This window comes from Galleria mellonella, unplaced genomic scaffold, assembly GCF_026898425.1.
Source record: "Galleria mellonella isolate WM207_F2 unplaced genomic scaffold, CSIRO_AGI_GalMel_v1 utg40, whole genome shotgun sequence".
Taxonomy (NCBI): domain Eukaryota; kingdom Metazoa; phylum Arthropoda; class Insecta; order Lepidoptera; family Pyralidae; genus Galleria; species Galleria mellonella.
This window is the reverse complement of record NW_026442094.1, coordinates 6,823,865-6,839,409: the sequence shown is the minus strand read 5'-3', so window position 1 is coordinate 6,839,409 and position 15,545 is coordinate 6,823,865. Positions and strand designations below refer to the sequence as shown.

The 15,545-nt window shown below is 32.3% G+C and overlaps 1 protein-coding gene across 2 annotated transcripts in view; it reads right to left on the bottom strand.

Annotated features, from left to right (window-relative positions):
* LOC128201371 (myosuppressin-like) overlaps positions 1-15,545 on the bottom strand; it is a 35,561-nt gene that overhangs the window by 2,081 nt on the left and 17,935 nt on the right. Inside the window, exon 1 of one of the 2 annotated variants that reach the window (XM_052898150.1) lies at positions 12,333-12,361. The exons of the other annotated variant lie outside the window; for it this stretch is intronic. Within the exon in view, the coding sequence (XP_052754110.1) occupies positions 12,333-12,346 (14 nt within the window). The 5' untranslated portion in view covers positions 12,347-12,361. Of the gene's footprint in view, positions 1-12,332; positions 12,362-15,545 lie in introns of those variants that run through there. 2 annotated transcript variants of the gene reach the window in all.

Here is a 15,545-nt window from a genome sequence, read left to right as displayed (position 1 = left end):
TTACGAGTATGGATGGATGTTTGTTACTCTTTCACTCAAAAACTACAGAACGAATGAACGAATGAAACTTGGTACAAAGACAGATTATATCATAATTTAAATAGGATACATAGATTATAAAGATTCACGGGCAGAACTGCGGATTTATTTATTTATGACTATTTAGACTGACTATTTAATTATATATATAAATTAAATAATTCCTTTCAGGTTCTTAAGGTTAACTAGAAAAATCTTTTAATGGATAAGTCTACCTATATATCTACATTTTCGTTATAACTTAAATATTAAAAATGAATCTACAAAAGCATGTAAATAAAAAAAAAAAGTAGATTTAATTATAACACACCGCTACTAAAAGAATCACACAAAACAATCCGCGTTTTATACATTTTAACAGTGGTAAACAAAAGATTTAAACATCTTTAAATTTTTTCACAACAGTCCCGAAACAAAGACTTGAAACTTTACCAATAACTTCATAAATACCTCACTGAATAACATGAAACAGTGCAATGTTTTTATTCGGGGGCCCGGAAAAATTAGGTTACGCGGAAGTAAATTTGCTCGGCCACAAAAAGTTTTTTACTTTACAAAAACATCATGACAATAGACAAAATATAAAGATATTTGGATATAATCTGTAGTACAGATAAAGAGATCGATTAAAAATTTAAAAAAAATCGATTTTTTTAAGAGCGTCAATACTTTATCACATAATTGTATCATAATTCAAATCAAATTGTCGTCACCTCGCATTTATCTGTCATTATCAAAAACTAATGAACAATTTTGTAGGTATTCTTAATTCCAGGCCTTTAAGTTTATTGTCAACTGATCCCTCCGAGATGACTTTTTTAACACCTGGTCATTTTCTTGTGGGTTGCGCATTACATAGTTTTCCGTAACCTGATTCAATTTCTATTCCTAATAATCGTTTAAAGTTTTGGCGTAGTTGTGAACAAATACGCCAACATTTCTGGCGGGCCTGGTCTAAGGATACCTTCAATTTCTGTAAACACTGTACAAAACTGCTCGTATGTAAATATTTTATTTCCAACTACTCTTTTAAAATGATGCTTTGCAGATTTGACAAATTTTCAATGTTTCTTATTGATTATTTAAAAAGTCGTATAAATCCCGGCATAGAATAGGCCACCCCTTTCTTTTCCCGTGGGTGTCGTAGAAGCGACTAAGATGGGCAGCAGCGTCCCTCTTAAAATACTACCAAAAGCCAAAATGTGGTTGGCAACCCGCCTGCTAAGCATGGCAACTATTAGCAAAACTCCCCATTATAGGGAAGCTCTATTTAACAGTGAAAACATTTAAAAAGTGCTCTTCTAACGAACTGAAACATGAATTATGCAATATGGATTCTAGTGGTAAAAAAGTAATTGTAAATTTCCGAATATGATATTAATTCCGAATTTCCAATATGAAGTAGGTATATATATATATATATATATATATATATATATATATATATATATATATATATATATATATATATATATATATATATATATATATATATATAAACTTTTGACTATAGACATGAGCAGTACCATGGACATAACAGATTATACTGTTTCGCCCGTGATACCCCCCATGCATTGCCATTTCTGAGGACTCAGGTGTTATTCCTCTGTACCCATTCACACCATATCCCACCCTTCAAACCGAAACACAGCCATACAAACACAGCTGCTTCACAGTTGAAACACGAATGGGACAGAGGTAGCCAAGCAATCGACTTTTGTACAAAGTCTCCCTCTGGTAAATCTTTATGTTTTATGTTACACGACATATTTATCAATTTTATCTTTATGACATTATTTGTGGTGAGATCTAAATAAAAAAAAAATGCTTTATATAAATTAGTAGATAAACAACTATCAGTAATACTAAATCCTATGTTAATTTGTGTATGCATATATATGGTAATACGAATCTTGTTCCCTACAGGACACGCTCATCCTAAAGTAGGAATCAATGATAAATTCTGTGCTTATACAAACATACTTTGTTAAATAAACACATCTTTATATATATTTTTTTTCTTTTAATGGGTGATAATGGAATGGTAACCCCACCCGCGCTATCGGTATACACCGGCGGGGCACCAGTGAAGGATGATAGTTAAAGATGAAGCAGGTCAGTTAGCCCATCGTGACGAAATCAGCAAGAATTGTTCACGATGGTTTCCAGGGGGAACCACGTGGAGGTCGATCTAATAGGGCATATTGCTAGCAATGGGGCTGTCAAACTCTATTGCTGACAATCCCTTTCTCCCTACATCGTTATATTATCTTTATGAATTCAAAACCGATTTTGATAATTCCTAAGTCCCCTATAAGTATTATTATAATAAAACCCTTGCATAACAATCTCTGAAACTGTTTGTATTGTATAAAATGTTAAATTATTGTGTTAAAATATTGTTGTGTTAAAATATTGTATGATATGTATCATCAGTTGATGCGTACTGATTGCTTGTCAAAGCCACCGGTTCATTACACAGTGACGAGGAAATGCACCCCACGTTTTTTCACTTACGCGCCAAAAATATATTTGTCATCTTGAAATTTTGTATAACGTACGGGACCCATTAGCAGCTTTTTAACACATAAGAAAATGTACTACCAATGGAATTGAAGGTTTCTCTCCAAGAAACATGGTGGATGGAAAAATGATAAATAAAAAAAAAACATGTTCTTTCTTTTTTTTTTATGCAACTTAGAATGGCAAACATGCTGACGGCCCCCTTGATAGAAAGCGGTAACGGTCGCTTATAGACATGAGCAGTACCATGGACTATTATGTCCATGTATAGAGAATTATATCATGGACATAACAGAGTATACTGTGTCACCCATGATACTTCACAAGCGTTGCCAAGCCTGAGAACTAAGGTGTTATGCCTCTTTAGCCTGTAATTTTATTGACATATCCCATCAAACTGAAACAGTCATGCTAACACAATTGCTTCATGGAAAAAACACGAATGGGACAGGGTATCCCAAGCAAACGAATTTTGTACAAAGTCTGCCAGTGGTTTTTAGACATTTCTGGTTGTATAGATATTTTGAAGCAACGTTCACAGTTTAATATCGTTAATAGGTAAGGATTGCTAGCAATGTTATACATACTGTCAGATTACACCTAACGCATCCCTTCCTAGACTCTACCATCACCAATTCCGGCGGGAGTCATTAAAATGAGCTGAGGTGACTTCATCCCCGCCTATCAACATTGTTGCTCTTAGAAGTGAAAAAAATAATAATTAAAAGACTGTATTTTACAAAAAACCGATTTCAACTGTGACAAACCCAGATTATTTAAAAATTAAACTGCTAAACCGACTGACAAAGTTTTTTTAATAAATTTTTTGATAAAATTAACACCGATTTTGATAAATTTTCTATTGGACCTCTCTGTAAGTATATCTTCTCATATAAAAAAAAAATTTCAAATCGATTTACAGTTAACGGAGTTATGAGGTTACAAACATAAAAATAAATATGATCGAATCGAAAACCTCCTTTTTTTAAGAATTCGGTTGAAAAGAGTACATATATACCTACTTAAAGCTTATTGGGAAGAGTAAGAAAAACAAAAAAAAAAAAAAAACAAATTAGAGGAACACAAAAAAATGTGTCGCAGTCACGCTCACGACTTGAAATGGGTCTGAAGCATTTTAATTGACCCACTTCCACTACGTCTGGGTAATGTCCACTACGAGCTCCTGTGACGTCGAACGGATATAATTAATTAATCAATGTCGGTTTTCTTTTAAATTAAATTTTTTATATGTTTTCAATTCAATCTATTTGTTATACTACGCATATTTTAATTAAAATTAATTTTTTTTTTTATGAAACTTAGAATAGCAAACAAGCTGACGACCCACCTGATAGAAAGTGGTAAACGTCGCCTATAGACATGAGCAATACCATGGACATAACAGAGTATACTGTTTCGCCCATGATACCCCCCATGCGTTGCCATTCCTGAGGACTCAGGTGTTGCTCCTCTGTACCCTGTAAATTCACTGCTATATCCCACCCTTCAAACCGAAACACAGCCATGCAAATACAACTGCTTCACTGTAAAACACGAAGAGGACAGAGGTGCCCAAGCATATGACTCTTGTACAAAGTCTCACTCTAGTAAAATTCCGTGTCACAATGTTTGTTCACGTTAATCTTCAAAACTTCCTCACCAATTTTAAAGAAATTTTGCTAAATGTAGAGCGCATACATTTTCTAATTAGAGCGGTAGGATTTTTATCATGAATATGAGTTATAGAGGTAATAAACATTAAAAAAAATACACGCATGGAGGGTGTCATGGGCGCAACAGTATATTTATTTATTTATTTAACTCTTTATTGCACCATAAATAAAAACATACAATGACAAGTGAATAATTCAAATGAAATACAGTAACATAAATACAGATTGAAATATACACATAAAGGTACAAAAGGCGGTCTTATCGCTAGGGCAATCTCTTACAGACAACCTTTAGTTAAGGGAGAACAGATAGAAAAGGGCAGGTGGCGCAAGAGTGAATTAATAATTTATACCTCTGTTATGCCCATGATACTGCTCATATCTATAGGCGACGATTACCACTTTCCATTGGGTGGACCGACAGCTTGTTTGCCATTCTAAGTTACAAAAAAAAAACAACCGAATTAAGAATTGCCTTCTTTTTGAAGTAGTGAATACTACTTAAATAAACTTTTATCTACAAATAATTCAGCTATACAACATTATCTTCGTTGTTTCAGTGGGGTATCTTATCCTTTGTACTCTTTAGATCTCGCGTTACTCCACTAACAATGTTATGGTAACATCACGCAATGCAATTTGATTTTCTATATGTTTGTAAGGATTATGCAAGTGATACTAACAGCCATAAAGATGTCGAGAGAATCTTAGAGATATGTTTCTTTTTGAACTAGCTTTTACCCGCGAATTCGTCCGAGTGTATCCAGTATCTTGATTGAGTGGGATTTGTAACTTATGTCCTTCTCCATTCTACATGATACTTGTATGCAAAATTTCAAGATTATTTGAGCTGTTAAAACGCTAAGAGATAACATACAAACATACTCACTATCAGATTTATAATGTTAGTAAGGATTGACCCAGATTTTTTATGCTACAAGGCATAGAGGAAAAGATAAAAATTATGTTTTATTTTTTTTTTCTATGCCAAAAGTAATTTATCAGAAAAAGGTCAAATCATCATATCAGCTTTTAACTGCCCACTGCTAAGTATAAGTCTTTCCCATTCCCATCATTTACACCGTCAGCTAAGTTGCTATATCAAACTTAAAAAAATATATATATATTTGCTCACTTATGAAAACTACACTGCATTTTTACAATGAAATACAAATAGAACAATAATAAATCAAAAGAAAATAATCGCTTACGTTGCAGCAGTGCAAACTGTAAGATAACTTTACATACATATATATTTATCCCTTATCTTAACGCCTACATAACGGAAAATATAGAAAGCAATAAGCATCGTATTACTCGATTGTGGATTTCCAATAAATACCCCTTTTGTGATAGCCCCAAATTCCAGTGACTATTGTTTTTATTGTGGCTCAGTAACACGAGATACTTATTACCATATTCGGTAGAAAATATGCTAAAAATACGCAATTGGAAAGATTACGCAGAAAAATGTAGTCGAATGTACATATCTCTGCGTAGTTTCTGCATTTTTATAAAGAATGAAATGTTTCGTAGACGTAATAAGACTGAGATTGTAAAAAAAAACAATAATTAAAATTGTGTTCCACTAAAACAACCGACTTTAATTGTGGCAAACCCAGATTGTTTTGATTTAAAAACTGACTAGACCAATTTTGATATATTTTTTATGAGATAAATTTGTACGTATATCTTTTTAAAAAACAAAAAAATTTCAAATTGGTTAATTATTAATTAACGGTGTTAAGAGGTAACAAACATAAAAAATACGACCGAATTGAGGACATTCTTCTTTTTAAAGTAGTTTAAAAAATTGGAACGTGGAACTGCGAATCGGCAAGTAGTTTTCTGCGCAATTTTTTGGATTCTTTTAATTTTTTCTTCTTCAAAGAAAATGGCAGCTGCTATCATCATCACAAAAATAGTATGTTACTAACACGTGAGTAATTGATTGTAAAAATCTAAAAACCAAGTCATGAGTTTTCCCTTAAAAACACGTAGTCATAATAACAAAGTCATGAGTTTTCTATTTGTATTTCTTACATTTTATTACCGTTTCTTTTTTCATACAAAACATGATTTTAGGACTTTATATGCCCCTTTAAAAGAGATAATGGTTTATTGGATAATACAGCAGCCAGTCTGCGACAAAGCCTTTGCAAACAACAGATAATGCGAGGGAGCCTACATAAGCTCTTTGAAGTCGCGGTAAGTCGGAATACAAACTTTCTTAATAGCTGTAATGGGTGTTATTTTGAAAATAATACTTAATGCATTTTATTATTATTAACGACGCCGCCATTTTGTTTAGTTGATGGACGCCATTTTTAAATTTCTTGATAGTTATAACCTTTTTTTATTATTATTATTTAGATTATCTAGGATTCTGAATGTTCACAGCGATCAAATTGACATCAATTTTGGACCCATCAACAGCAAATCTTAGACATAAATTCTTGATCTACTTATTGTTCAGATATTGTTATTGTCATTGTTAACGATTATTAAATATTATAATAGTGCATGTGGTGTTCGCCTGTAAGACACTTTTGCATTAGGCAAAATTATTTTTTGTGTTATTGATTAAGTTGCATGTAAAATGTAAAAGTGAACCTTATTAAATAAATAAATAAATTATTTGCATATTAATTATTAAACAACGATAAATGATTATAGATGTAATTTGCAATACCCTAGCAGGTTCTTGTAAAGGGCAATTAATATATTTAACGACTTTATAACCTTATGATGTATTAATAAACAATTAAACAATTTCTGTATCTATTTTCTTGAAATAACAGTGCATAAAATTAACAAATATTTATACAATTAAATAGCTGAATATCACATTTTACAATAATGGTAATAATTTATAATGAATAATAATTAATTTTTATATATTAATAATTAAATTGCAGCATGCACTAGCTATTTTCAAATTGTTCGTACTTATGGTGTTTAATCGTGAGCGCGAATCTGATCTTGGTGGGATCGCCATAAAATGTGGATATTTAGCGACAAGTATATAATTCTTGTCATGTAATGCAAGAATTATAAAAGGATTATTATTATATTACAATATATTCATAGTACATACATATTAGAGTACATACATTACAATAGGATGAAATTTTGCAAAACATAAAAAAAATTAAGCCTTTACCGACGATGACGATCGTCGACACAGTATAAATTGTTGTGATGGCGACCCTTATTTATTTATTTATAGGATCACCAACATAAAATACAGCTAAACATTTCAATACAATACACAGGTAGATTAGATCTAACTGTTCTTACATTTAGAAGCAACCACAGCATGGCTTGTGTTTGGTAAACATTATAATGGAATTAAATTATTAAATGTCATTAAATGAATAAAGATATTAACAATATGAATAATAATATAATATAAATAATAACATGCATACATACATATCTGTCACGCCTGTCTCCCATTAGGGTAGGCAGAAACAATGGAACGCCAAATGATTCAAACAAACCTCTTTCGCTTCTTCCACATTCATCAACCTTTTCATACACGCTCGTCGGTTACGGGTACTTTTTATTTGGCCCTTCTTCAGCACGTCGCCTATCTGGTCAACATACGTCCGTCTAGGGCGGCCCCTACCGACATCTCCATTCATTCTTGCTCGATAAATCTCTTTCGTAATTCTTCTTTCATCTATCCTCTCCAAATGACCAAACCAACGCAACATTCCTTTTTCGATTTTTGTCACTTAATCATTTTGACTAGCCTCTATAAAATAATTAAATAGTGTGCCCCACAAAGAAAGTTGACTTCAACTATGACAAAATCAGTTATTTTAATTTAAAAATTAAACCACTGAACCGATTTTGATAAAATTTGCATAGAATCAATTTCTTTTAGATAAAAAAAAAAGAATTTCCCAAATTTTCTAGATCAGTTTAACTGACGGAATTATAAGGTAATACAACCTATAAATAATAAAACATACATAACAACCAACAATATAAAGAAAATACAACCGAATTGTGAACTTCCATTTTTTGAAGTCGGTTTAAAAACATCTCTTCATACTATCGAAATTCGTTTGTATTAAGGCAACGTAATGAGACGAAAATTATATCTACATGCATGAATTTTAATCCAGCTCGGTAATTGTATGTATGTATGTACTTCATATTATATATGTTTAGTTAACGAACGAACGTTCTAGACTCCGTATTCATTACAATGGATTTACGTGTATCGAAACATTGCAATGGTTTACTGAAATATTTTTTTACTAACCTTCAGCCCGCTAATTCGTACTCGTGGATTTTAAATATAGGGAAACGAATCAAATATGCCACTTCAAGATAGAGTATTAAGATAAAACATACACCAGGTGTTTAGTTATTTTTTTTATACAACTTAGAATGGCAAACAAGCTGACGGCCCACCTGATGGAAAGTGGTAACCGTCGCCTATAGACATGAGCAGTACCATGGACATAACAGAGTATACTGTTTCGCCCATGATACCCCCCATGCGTTGCCATTCCTGAGGACTCAGGTGTTATTCCTCTGTACCCAGTAAATTCACGCCATAATACATAAACAAAGCCGGAGAGAAAAATTACTTTAACCATACAGAAATGCATTTCCATGAATCGCCATCTATATCAAAATTCTACTGTAATTTTGCTTCATAAGTAAGACGAAAGTGTAGCATTTTTTAGACGGAGCGAGTCGAAACATAACCGGTTATTGTGTTTTGGCCACTTGACAACCTGCTCTGCTGTTTGCGAGCGAATTAAGAATATAATGATTTGTAATTCAAGGCATTTTGAACTCGATGGGAGCCAAAAAATAACATGTTTCACTCGAGCGTCGAATAAAAAAAAATAAAATAGAATGTGTTTCGGTATACGCAAGTTAAAGGCATTTTTTAATGAATATTAAACAAATTTAGTCAAATTCAATTAACTAATGGACTATGTGAGAATCTACAAATTGTTATATTTATACAATTAAGCAATAATTTATGCTAAATGCTACAGAATTGAAAGTTCTTAGGTTTCGTAGTGTGAAGCCAGGGAAATCAGCTTGTAATTCATTACGACAATCATAGACACGCTGTGAAAAACTATATGGCAGTATACATTCGTGTCACGGTCTTGTCGCTATTGAATTAGAATAAAAAACCTATTTATTATCTGTACATATTACCGCGAGACAGCTAAATGTCTCGTCATATCGGCTTCAAGAACAGATTAGAAATTATTCAAGTAGTCTCTTATGGCAGTAATGATATATTTTTTTAATCTATATTTTTAGCGATATTCCAAACAAAGGAGTTTTTGATTTTTATATATTCTTTAATGTACTTTATTTTGTAAAAAAAAAAGAAAAAGAGATTAGTTTAACAACTTGTTAGCAATGTGGGCTTATCTTTGAAAGAGATCCTTTCCAGTCAACCCAATACTTTGACTAAGAAAATTATAAAATAAAATTTATGTGTACTTTTTTTGTAGTCCTATGTTAGACAATTTAATATCACCAATTCTGAGCCAGCTTTAATAATTCTTTTTGCAATTGACTAATTGTTTACTCCCGTGTTTGTCTCATATAAACATTGTGACGAATTAAGATGATATACTTGTACTTCTTTGCAGAGTAAAAAAGCTTATATTGTCAACAATTCCGGATTCTAAATTAAAATATTTCCACTATGTATTAATCGTGTAGCCCCGGCATAGAATAGGCCGCACTTTCCTTTCCCGTGGATGTCATAAGCAACTAAGTTAATAGTCGAAGGATGGACAGCAGCGTCACTTTTAAAACATTATCAAAGCCTTTTATCCGCTAAAAAAGCCTATTACCTGTGCTTACCAACCCACCTGCCAAGTGTGTTAATTACTGGCGAAACCTCCCTTATGGGGAAAGTCTATGTTCAACAGATAGTTAACTGTTGATACTAATGAATTTATGTTGTTATCGAGGTCATAGATGGCTATAAAACATCATATCGTTCATCAGAATTTTATCATATTTGAACGAAATATTTTTTTTGTTTTTTTTAAGCAATACAATGAAATACAGTTCACAAATAAAGTGAATATGGACTACAACGCGGCCGAAGTCACGGCCACAACTCGTTCAAAATAAATAGATATATATATAATTGTCAACATAATTCATTCCCACAGACTTCATAACAAGACATGAGCAATTATCCCCGCAGATTTGGTAAACAAGACGATATGTCGCGTTTAAATTACAACAGAGAATTGTTATCGACTTTGAGGAGAGACAGTTTGATATTTTTTTTGTCGTTTCTACTCGCTAAGTACCGCCACTAGCACCTACGTCCCCTGGGTCAGATACATACATACAGGATGTTTACATTCTATCAGTGAAACTAAACGTTTTTCCAAAATAAACATCGGTTGAAAATGATAAAACACGTAACTTTGTATGTAGAAGACAACGCATATGGCACGTGTAGTCTTGTACTTGTACCTACTTATAATTTAATACAAATTTCAATGTTTCCGCCCTTAAATTCCTTAGTTGACTTTAATCATCATCATCTTTCTACCCTAATACCAATTAGTATTTTGGAGTTGGCGTAATATATTTTTTCTACCATTCTTTTAATTTTTTTTTATGCAATTTAGAATGACGAACAAGTTAACGGCCCACCTGATGGAAAGTGGTAACCGTCGCCTATAGACATGAGCAGTACCATATACATAACAGAGTATACTGTTTCGCTCATGATACTCCCCATGCGTTGCCATTCCTGAGGAATTCACTCTCGTCGTTGCGTTTAATAGGAACATAATTTAACTTTATTACTTTTATATCTATATTTAATACAATAAAGCGATAGAGTTTATTTGTTTCAAATCACTGGAACTATGAATCGGCTTTGAAAGATTCTTTTAATATTAATTTAAATATAGATGTATACCTCATATAATGAAGAACAACAATTTGTTTATATGTTTTAACGCTCTAATCTCTGGAACTACCAATCTGATTTGAAAAATCTTTTTTAATCTTCTTTAACATATTTTATCCATAAAATGTAAGCTGTTCAATATACAATAAATAGATATAACTACAAGTGAAACTTTGGAAATTATGGGGGGAAGGGATTGTTAGGAATTAGGAGGTTAGTTTCCATTGCTATCAATATGGGTATATATATATATCGGGTCGACCTCTACGCGGTTCCCCTGGAAACCAACATGACTAATAAAACGAAAGTAAAAAGAAAAATAGAAATGAAATGATTTAAATATAAAATCCCAGAGACTTGGGTTTTACCATAAAACTAAAAGGAATTACCCAAACACGTCATATTTCGAATGACGTATAAGTGTGTTTTAACAGTACATTGACTTCCAATGATCATATCTGTTATATATACAAACATCAAAATATAAATTAAAAATTTTTACATTCAGAATACCGATAGCGTGACACATTTAACTGTCACTATAATATTATTACCATGTGGTCCCGGCATAAAATAGGCCACCCCTTCCTACCCCGTAACTGCCGTAAGAGGCTACTAAAATAAGGCTAGAAATAGGCACCAACGTCCTTCTTAAGACATATTTAAATAGTTGCCAACCCGCATGCTAAGCGTGGCAACTACATATTGGCAAAACACCCCAAAAAGAGGAAGCCTGTGTCAGCAGTGGACAGGTAATGACTGGCATGATGATGATGTAATCCAATATGAGGAGGACAAGCTCACCACCGTCATTCGAATTGATTTAGTTTGCTAACAATGTTAACCATCACCGGAAAGTTAGTGGATACTTAAATTGGCGCACAAAGGTGTCGGTTAGATTCGAACTCACGACCTTTGCGGTTTTTAAGTTGGAGCATTATATTACTGAGTTACAACATACTGTAATATCCTACAACTACCTGTTGTAAACGTGTAAGTTTGTTACTCTTTCACGGAAAAACTACTAAACGGATTTAAATTAAATAAAAAAAAAAAATAGATTCTAATTTAATATATTGGATGCTTTATATAGTCGATAACGCGGATAAAACCGCGGGATATAATAACTTATTATAATAAAATAAGTGTAAGTAAATACTTACATATTGAAAGGCATCAATAATTTCCACAATCCATAAGAAAAAACATAAATAAATTATAATTTTCGTTAAACAATGTTGCGTTCATAATTCCGATAATTTATCACTTATTTGATCATTTCAAAATGTAAAACGCACAAAAGAAAGTAGTGATGCACCCCGTCTATCATTAATGTTATCGACACAAAGGTCACCGCACTTGTGATGCGTCCACGCACGTTGCGATCGCTGGATACTGTGTCGGTATACTCATTAATATATCTTCTGTTGCCTGTAGGGATGCCGTAATTGTTTGCGGAGAAATGCCTTTACGAAATTAGTCGCCGAGCTGGTGAAATGAGCTTGAACGTCAGAATGTATAGAAATAACCGTCGAAATAAAATGCATCCGAGTGGACGTTAAAAACAAAAAAAAACTTTTATCTGAACAATGTCTAATAATTTAAACAGACTTTTATTAAAGTGTGTTTTACATTTTTTCTAAGACCGCAAGTTTTAATTTATTACATTGCGTGTAAAGAAATATTAAATTTAATTTTAATGTATTAAAATTATTTTTTAGTTTAAAATATTTGCTCTTATCAATCAACTTAAAAAAAAAGGTAGTTCTCAATTCGGTTGCATTTTGTTTTGTGTTTGTTGCCTCAAATTTTCCACCAGTTATAAACCGATTTGAAAAATTCTTTGTTTTATCCAAAATATCTTTTAGATTGGTCCCATAAATGTTTCAATATATTATAAAAATCGGCTCAGTGCATTTTTTTTAGTACATACATACATACATATCTGTCACGCCTGTCTCCCATTAGGGTAGGCAGAAACAATGGAACGCCAAATGCTTCGATTCAATCAAACCTCTTTCGCTTCTTCCACATTCATCAATCTTTTCATACACGCTCGCCAGTTACGGGTACTTTTAATTTGGCCCTTCTTCAGCACGTCGCCTATTTGGTCGACATACGTCCGTCTAGGACGGCCCCTACCGACATCTCCATTCATTCTTGCTCGATAAATCTCTTTCGTAATTCTTCTTTCATTTTTTTAGTACATTAGTTTTGAAATCAAAATAACTGGATTTGCATTAATAATGTTGGTTTTCTTTATGTAACATAATCTTAAATTATCATTAATGTCAATAATGATAATCAAAATACATCGATAAAATCAAATTGTAACATGGGAGCATCTCTAGAAAGTGCGTACGTGCGATTTAACACGTAAATGAACTATTGCAGATATATTAACTATTGTTGTCTCAAGAGAAATTATATTTAATCGCTATTCCTAAATCATAACTCAAATGTTTTTGAATCTTATGTCGAGCATATAGAGTATATATTACAATTAATTAATTTGTATTCTTGATCTAAGATGCGCAGCTTTCTCGAAACAATTAAAAAGTATTAAGTACGACTTTCGAATCGAACTATGAATCTTACGTGCAAGATGTTAAGGTTAAATTTCCTTATATAATTGCGTGAATTAAAACTTAACACGACACATACGACGTTATTCATCAGAAACGCAAGGTTAATTATCAGATGACAAAAAATTGCAAGCGGACTCTTTTTTTCCGAAGTTACATTTTGTCATACAAATTTAAAAACTCTTTCTTTAAAATGTTACTAAAATTTTTTGAGATTTTATTCTCGTGTCTCAGAATCTCAGAAGAATTATGATCAAATAAAGAAAAATCTACTTTAATAGCTTGTATTATTTCAAAAGTTTTCTATCCAAATCCGAAAGTCACGGACATTAAATAAAAATAAAATAATAAAAATAAAATTCTTAGATTCTTTAAATTATGAGTAAATAAATATCCTTTCATTTTTTTCTACTGTTATCGTCATTTAAAAAGTAAATTAATGAAAAACATAGCTAATAACTGGTATAAATAAAAAAAGAAAACGCAAATGAGTCATTCACAGTTTGGACGCCGCCATCGAACGGTTAACACTAGGCTTTGAGTAGCGATCTATTATTTTGCTTAAAGATGCTGCGTGTAGAAGTAAAACACGTGTCGCAAAACATGCGTGGATGGAATAGCAGTCGGAAATTGACGGCTAATATGGCAGGTTGTAGAATTTCTGGTAATAAAATAATAGTAGTCAATCTTACAGTGTTGGCAGTCGCACGCATACTGACGGGAGCGGAATTAAACAAAATTAAATTTAACTAAACAACTAACCAGTAATATGGACCCAACACCTTTCTATCCGAGGGGAAGGGATTGTTAGTAATGAGGTCTAATGAACCCATTTCTAGCAATACACTATCAGGTCGACCTCCACGTAATTCCTCCTGGAAACCATCGTGAACAATTCTTGTTGAATTCGTCACGATGGGCTAACTGGCCTGCTTCATCCTCACCTATCATCTTTCACTGGTGCCCCGCCGGTGTATACCGATAGCGCGGGCGAGGTTACCATTCCATTATCACCCATTAAGAAAAAAAAACACTTTTCTATCCAAATTCAATAACATTAATATTTAGCCATATTTTTTATGTGATTCATTAGATTCTATGAGAACAATGATGAATCATTATTTCACTTCCAAAAAGGAGTGGCTCTCAATTAGTTTGTGTTTTTATTTACGTTTGTTATCACAGAACTTCGTCATTTATGACTCGATTTGAAAAACTTTTTTTTTTATCTAAACAATTACACAGATATATAGATTTCAGTTTTCATAGAAATTCAAAATAACTGATTTTACCATAATTAAAGTCAGTGTTTTTTTTTTTTTATGAAACACTACCATCTTCTTTTCCACCTAACCAAATTATTTAACCATTTGCTTTTAAGATTACGTGTGTATGTGTATATATACAATGGAGTTAATTCGTTAGTTTGCCAAAAAAGTAAAGGGCCATTTCTTTATTATTTCTAAAATTAAAGAATTAATTTGATGTTGCGGTTGGAAAGGCATGCCATGTCAACTTATGCAATCCATACAATTTTTGAGATCACATTTTAAGTTATTTCAAATGTTTTACAGTGATGGGTAGATTTTTTTTCAATCATCTCGACACTGGTAATGGCATACAAACTGAGGACTTAATGAAAGTAATAATTATATTAATATCCGTCCCATAGAAACCCATAACTATATATTACACCATAAAGAGGCGTAGTTTTTATATGCTAATCATGATGAATATGAAGTATCTATACAGAATTATAAAACCGTCAAAAAGTTGCGTCTTTTGTGAATA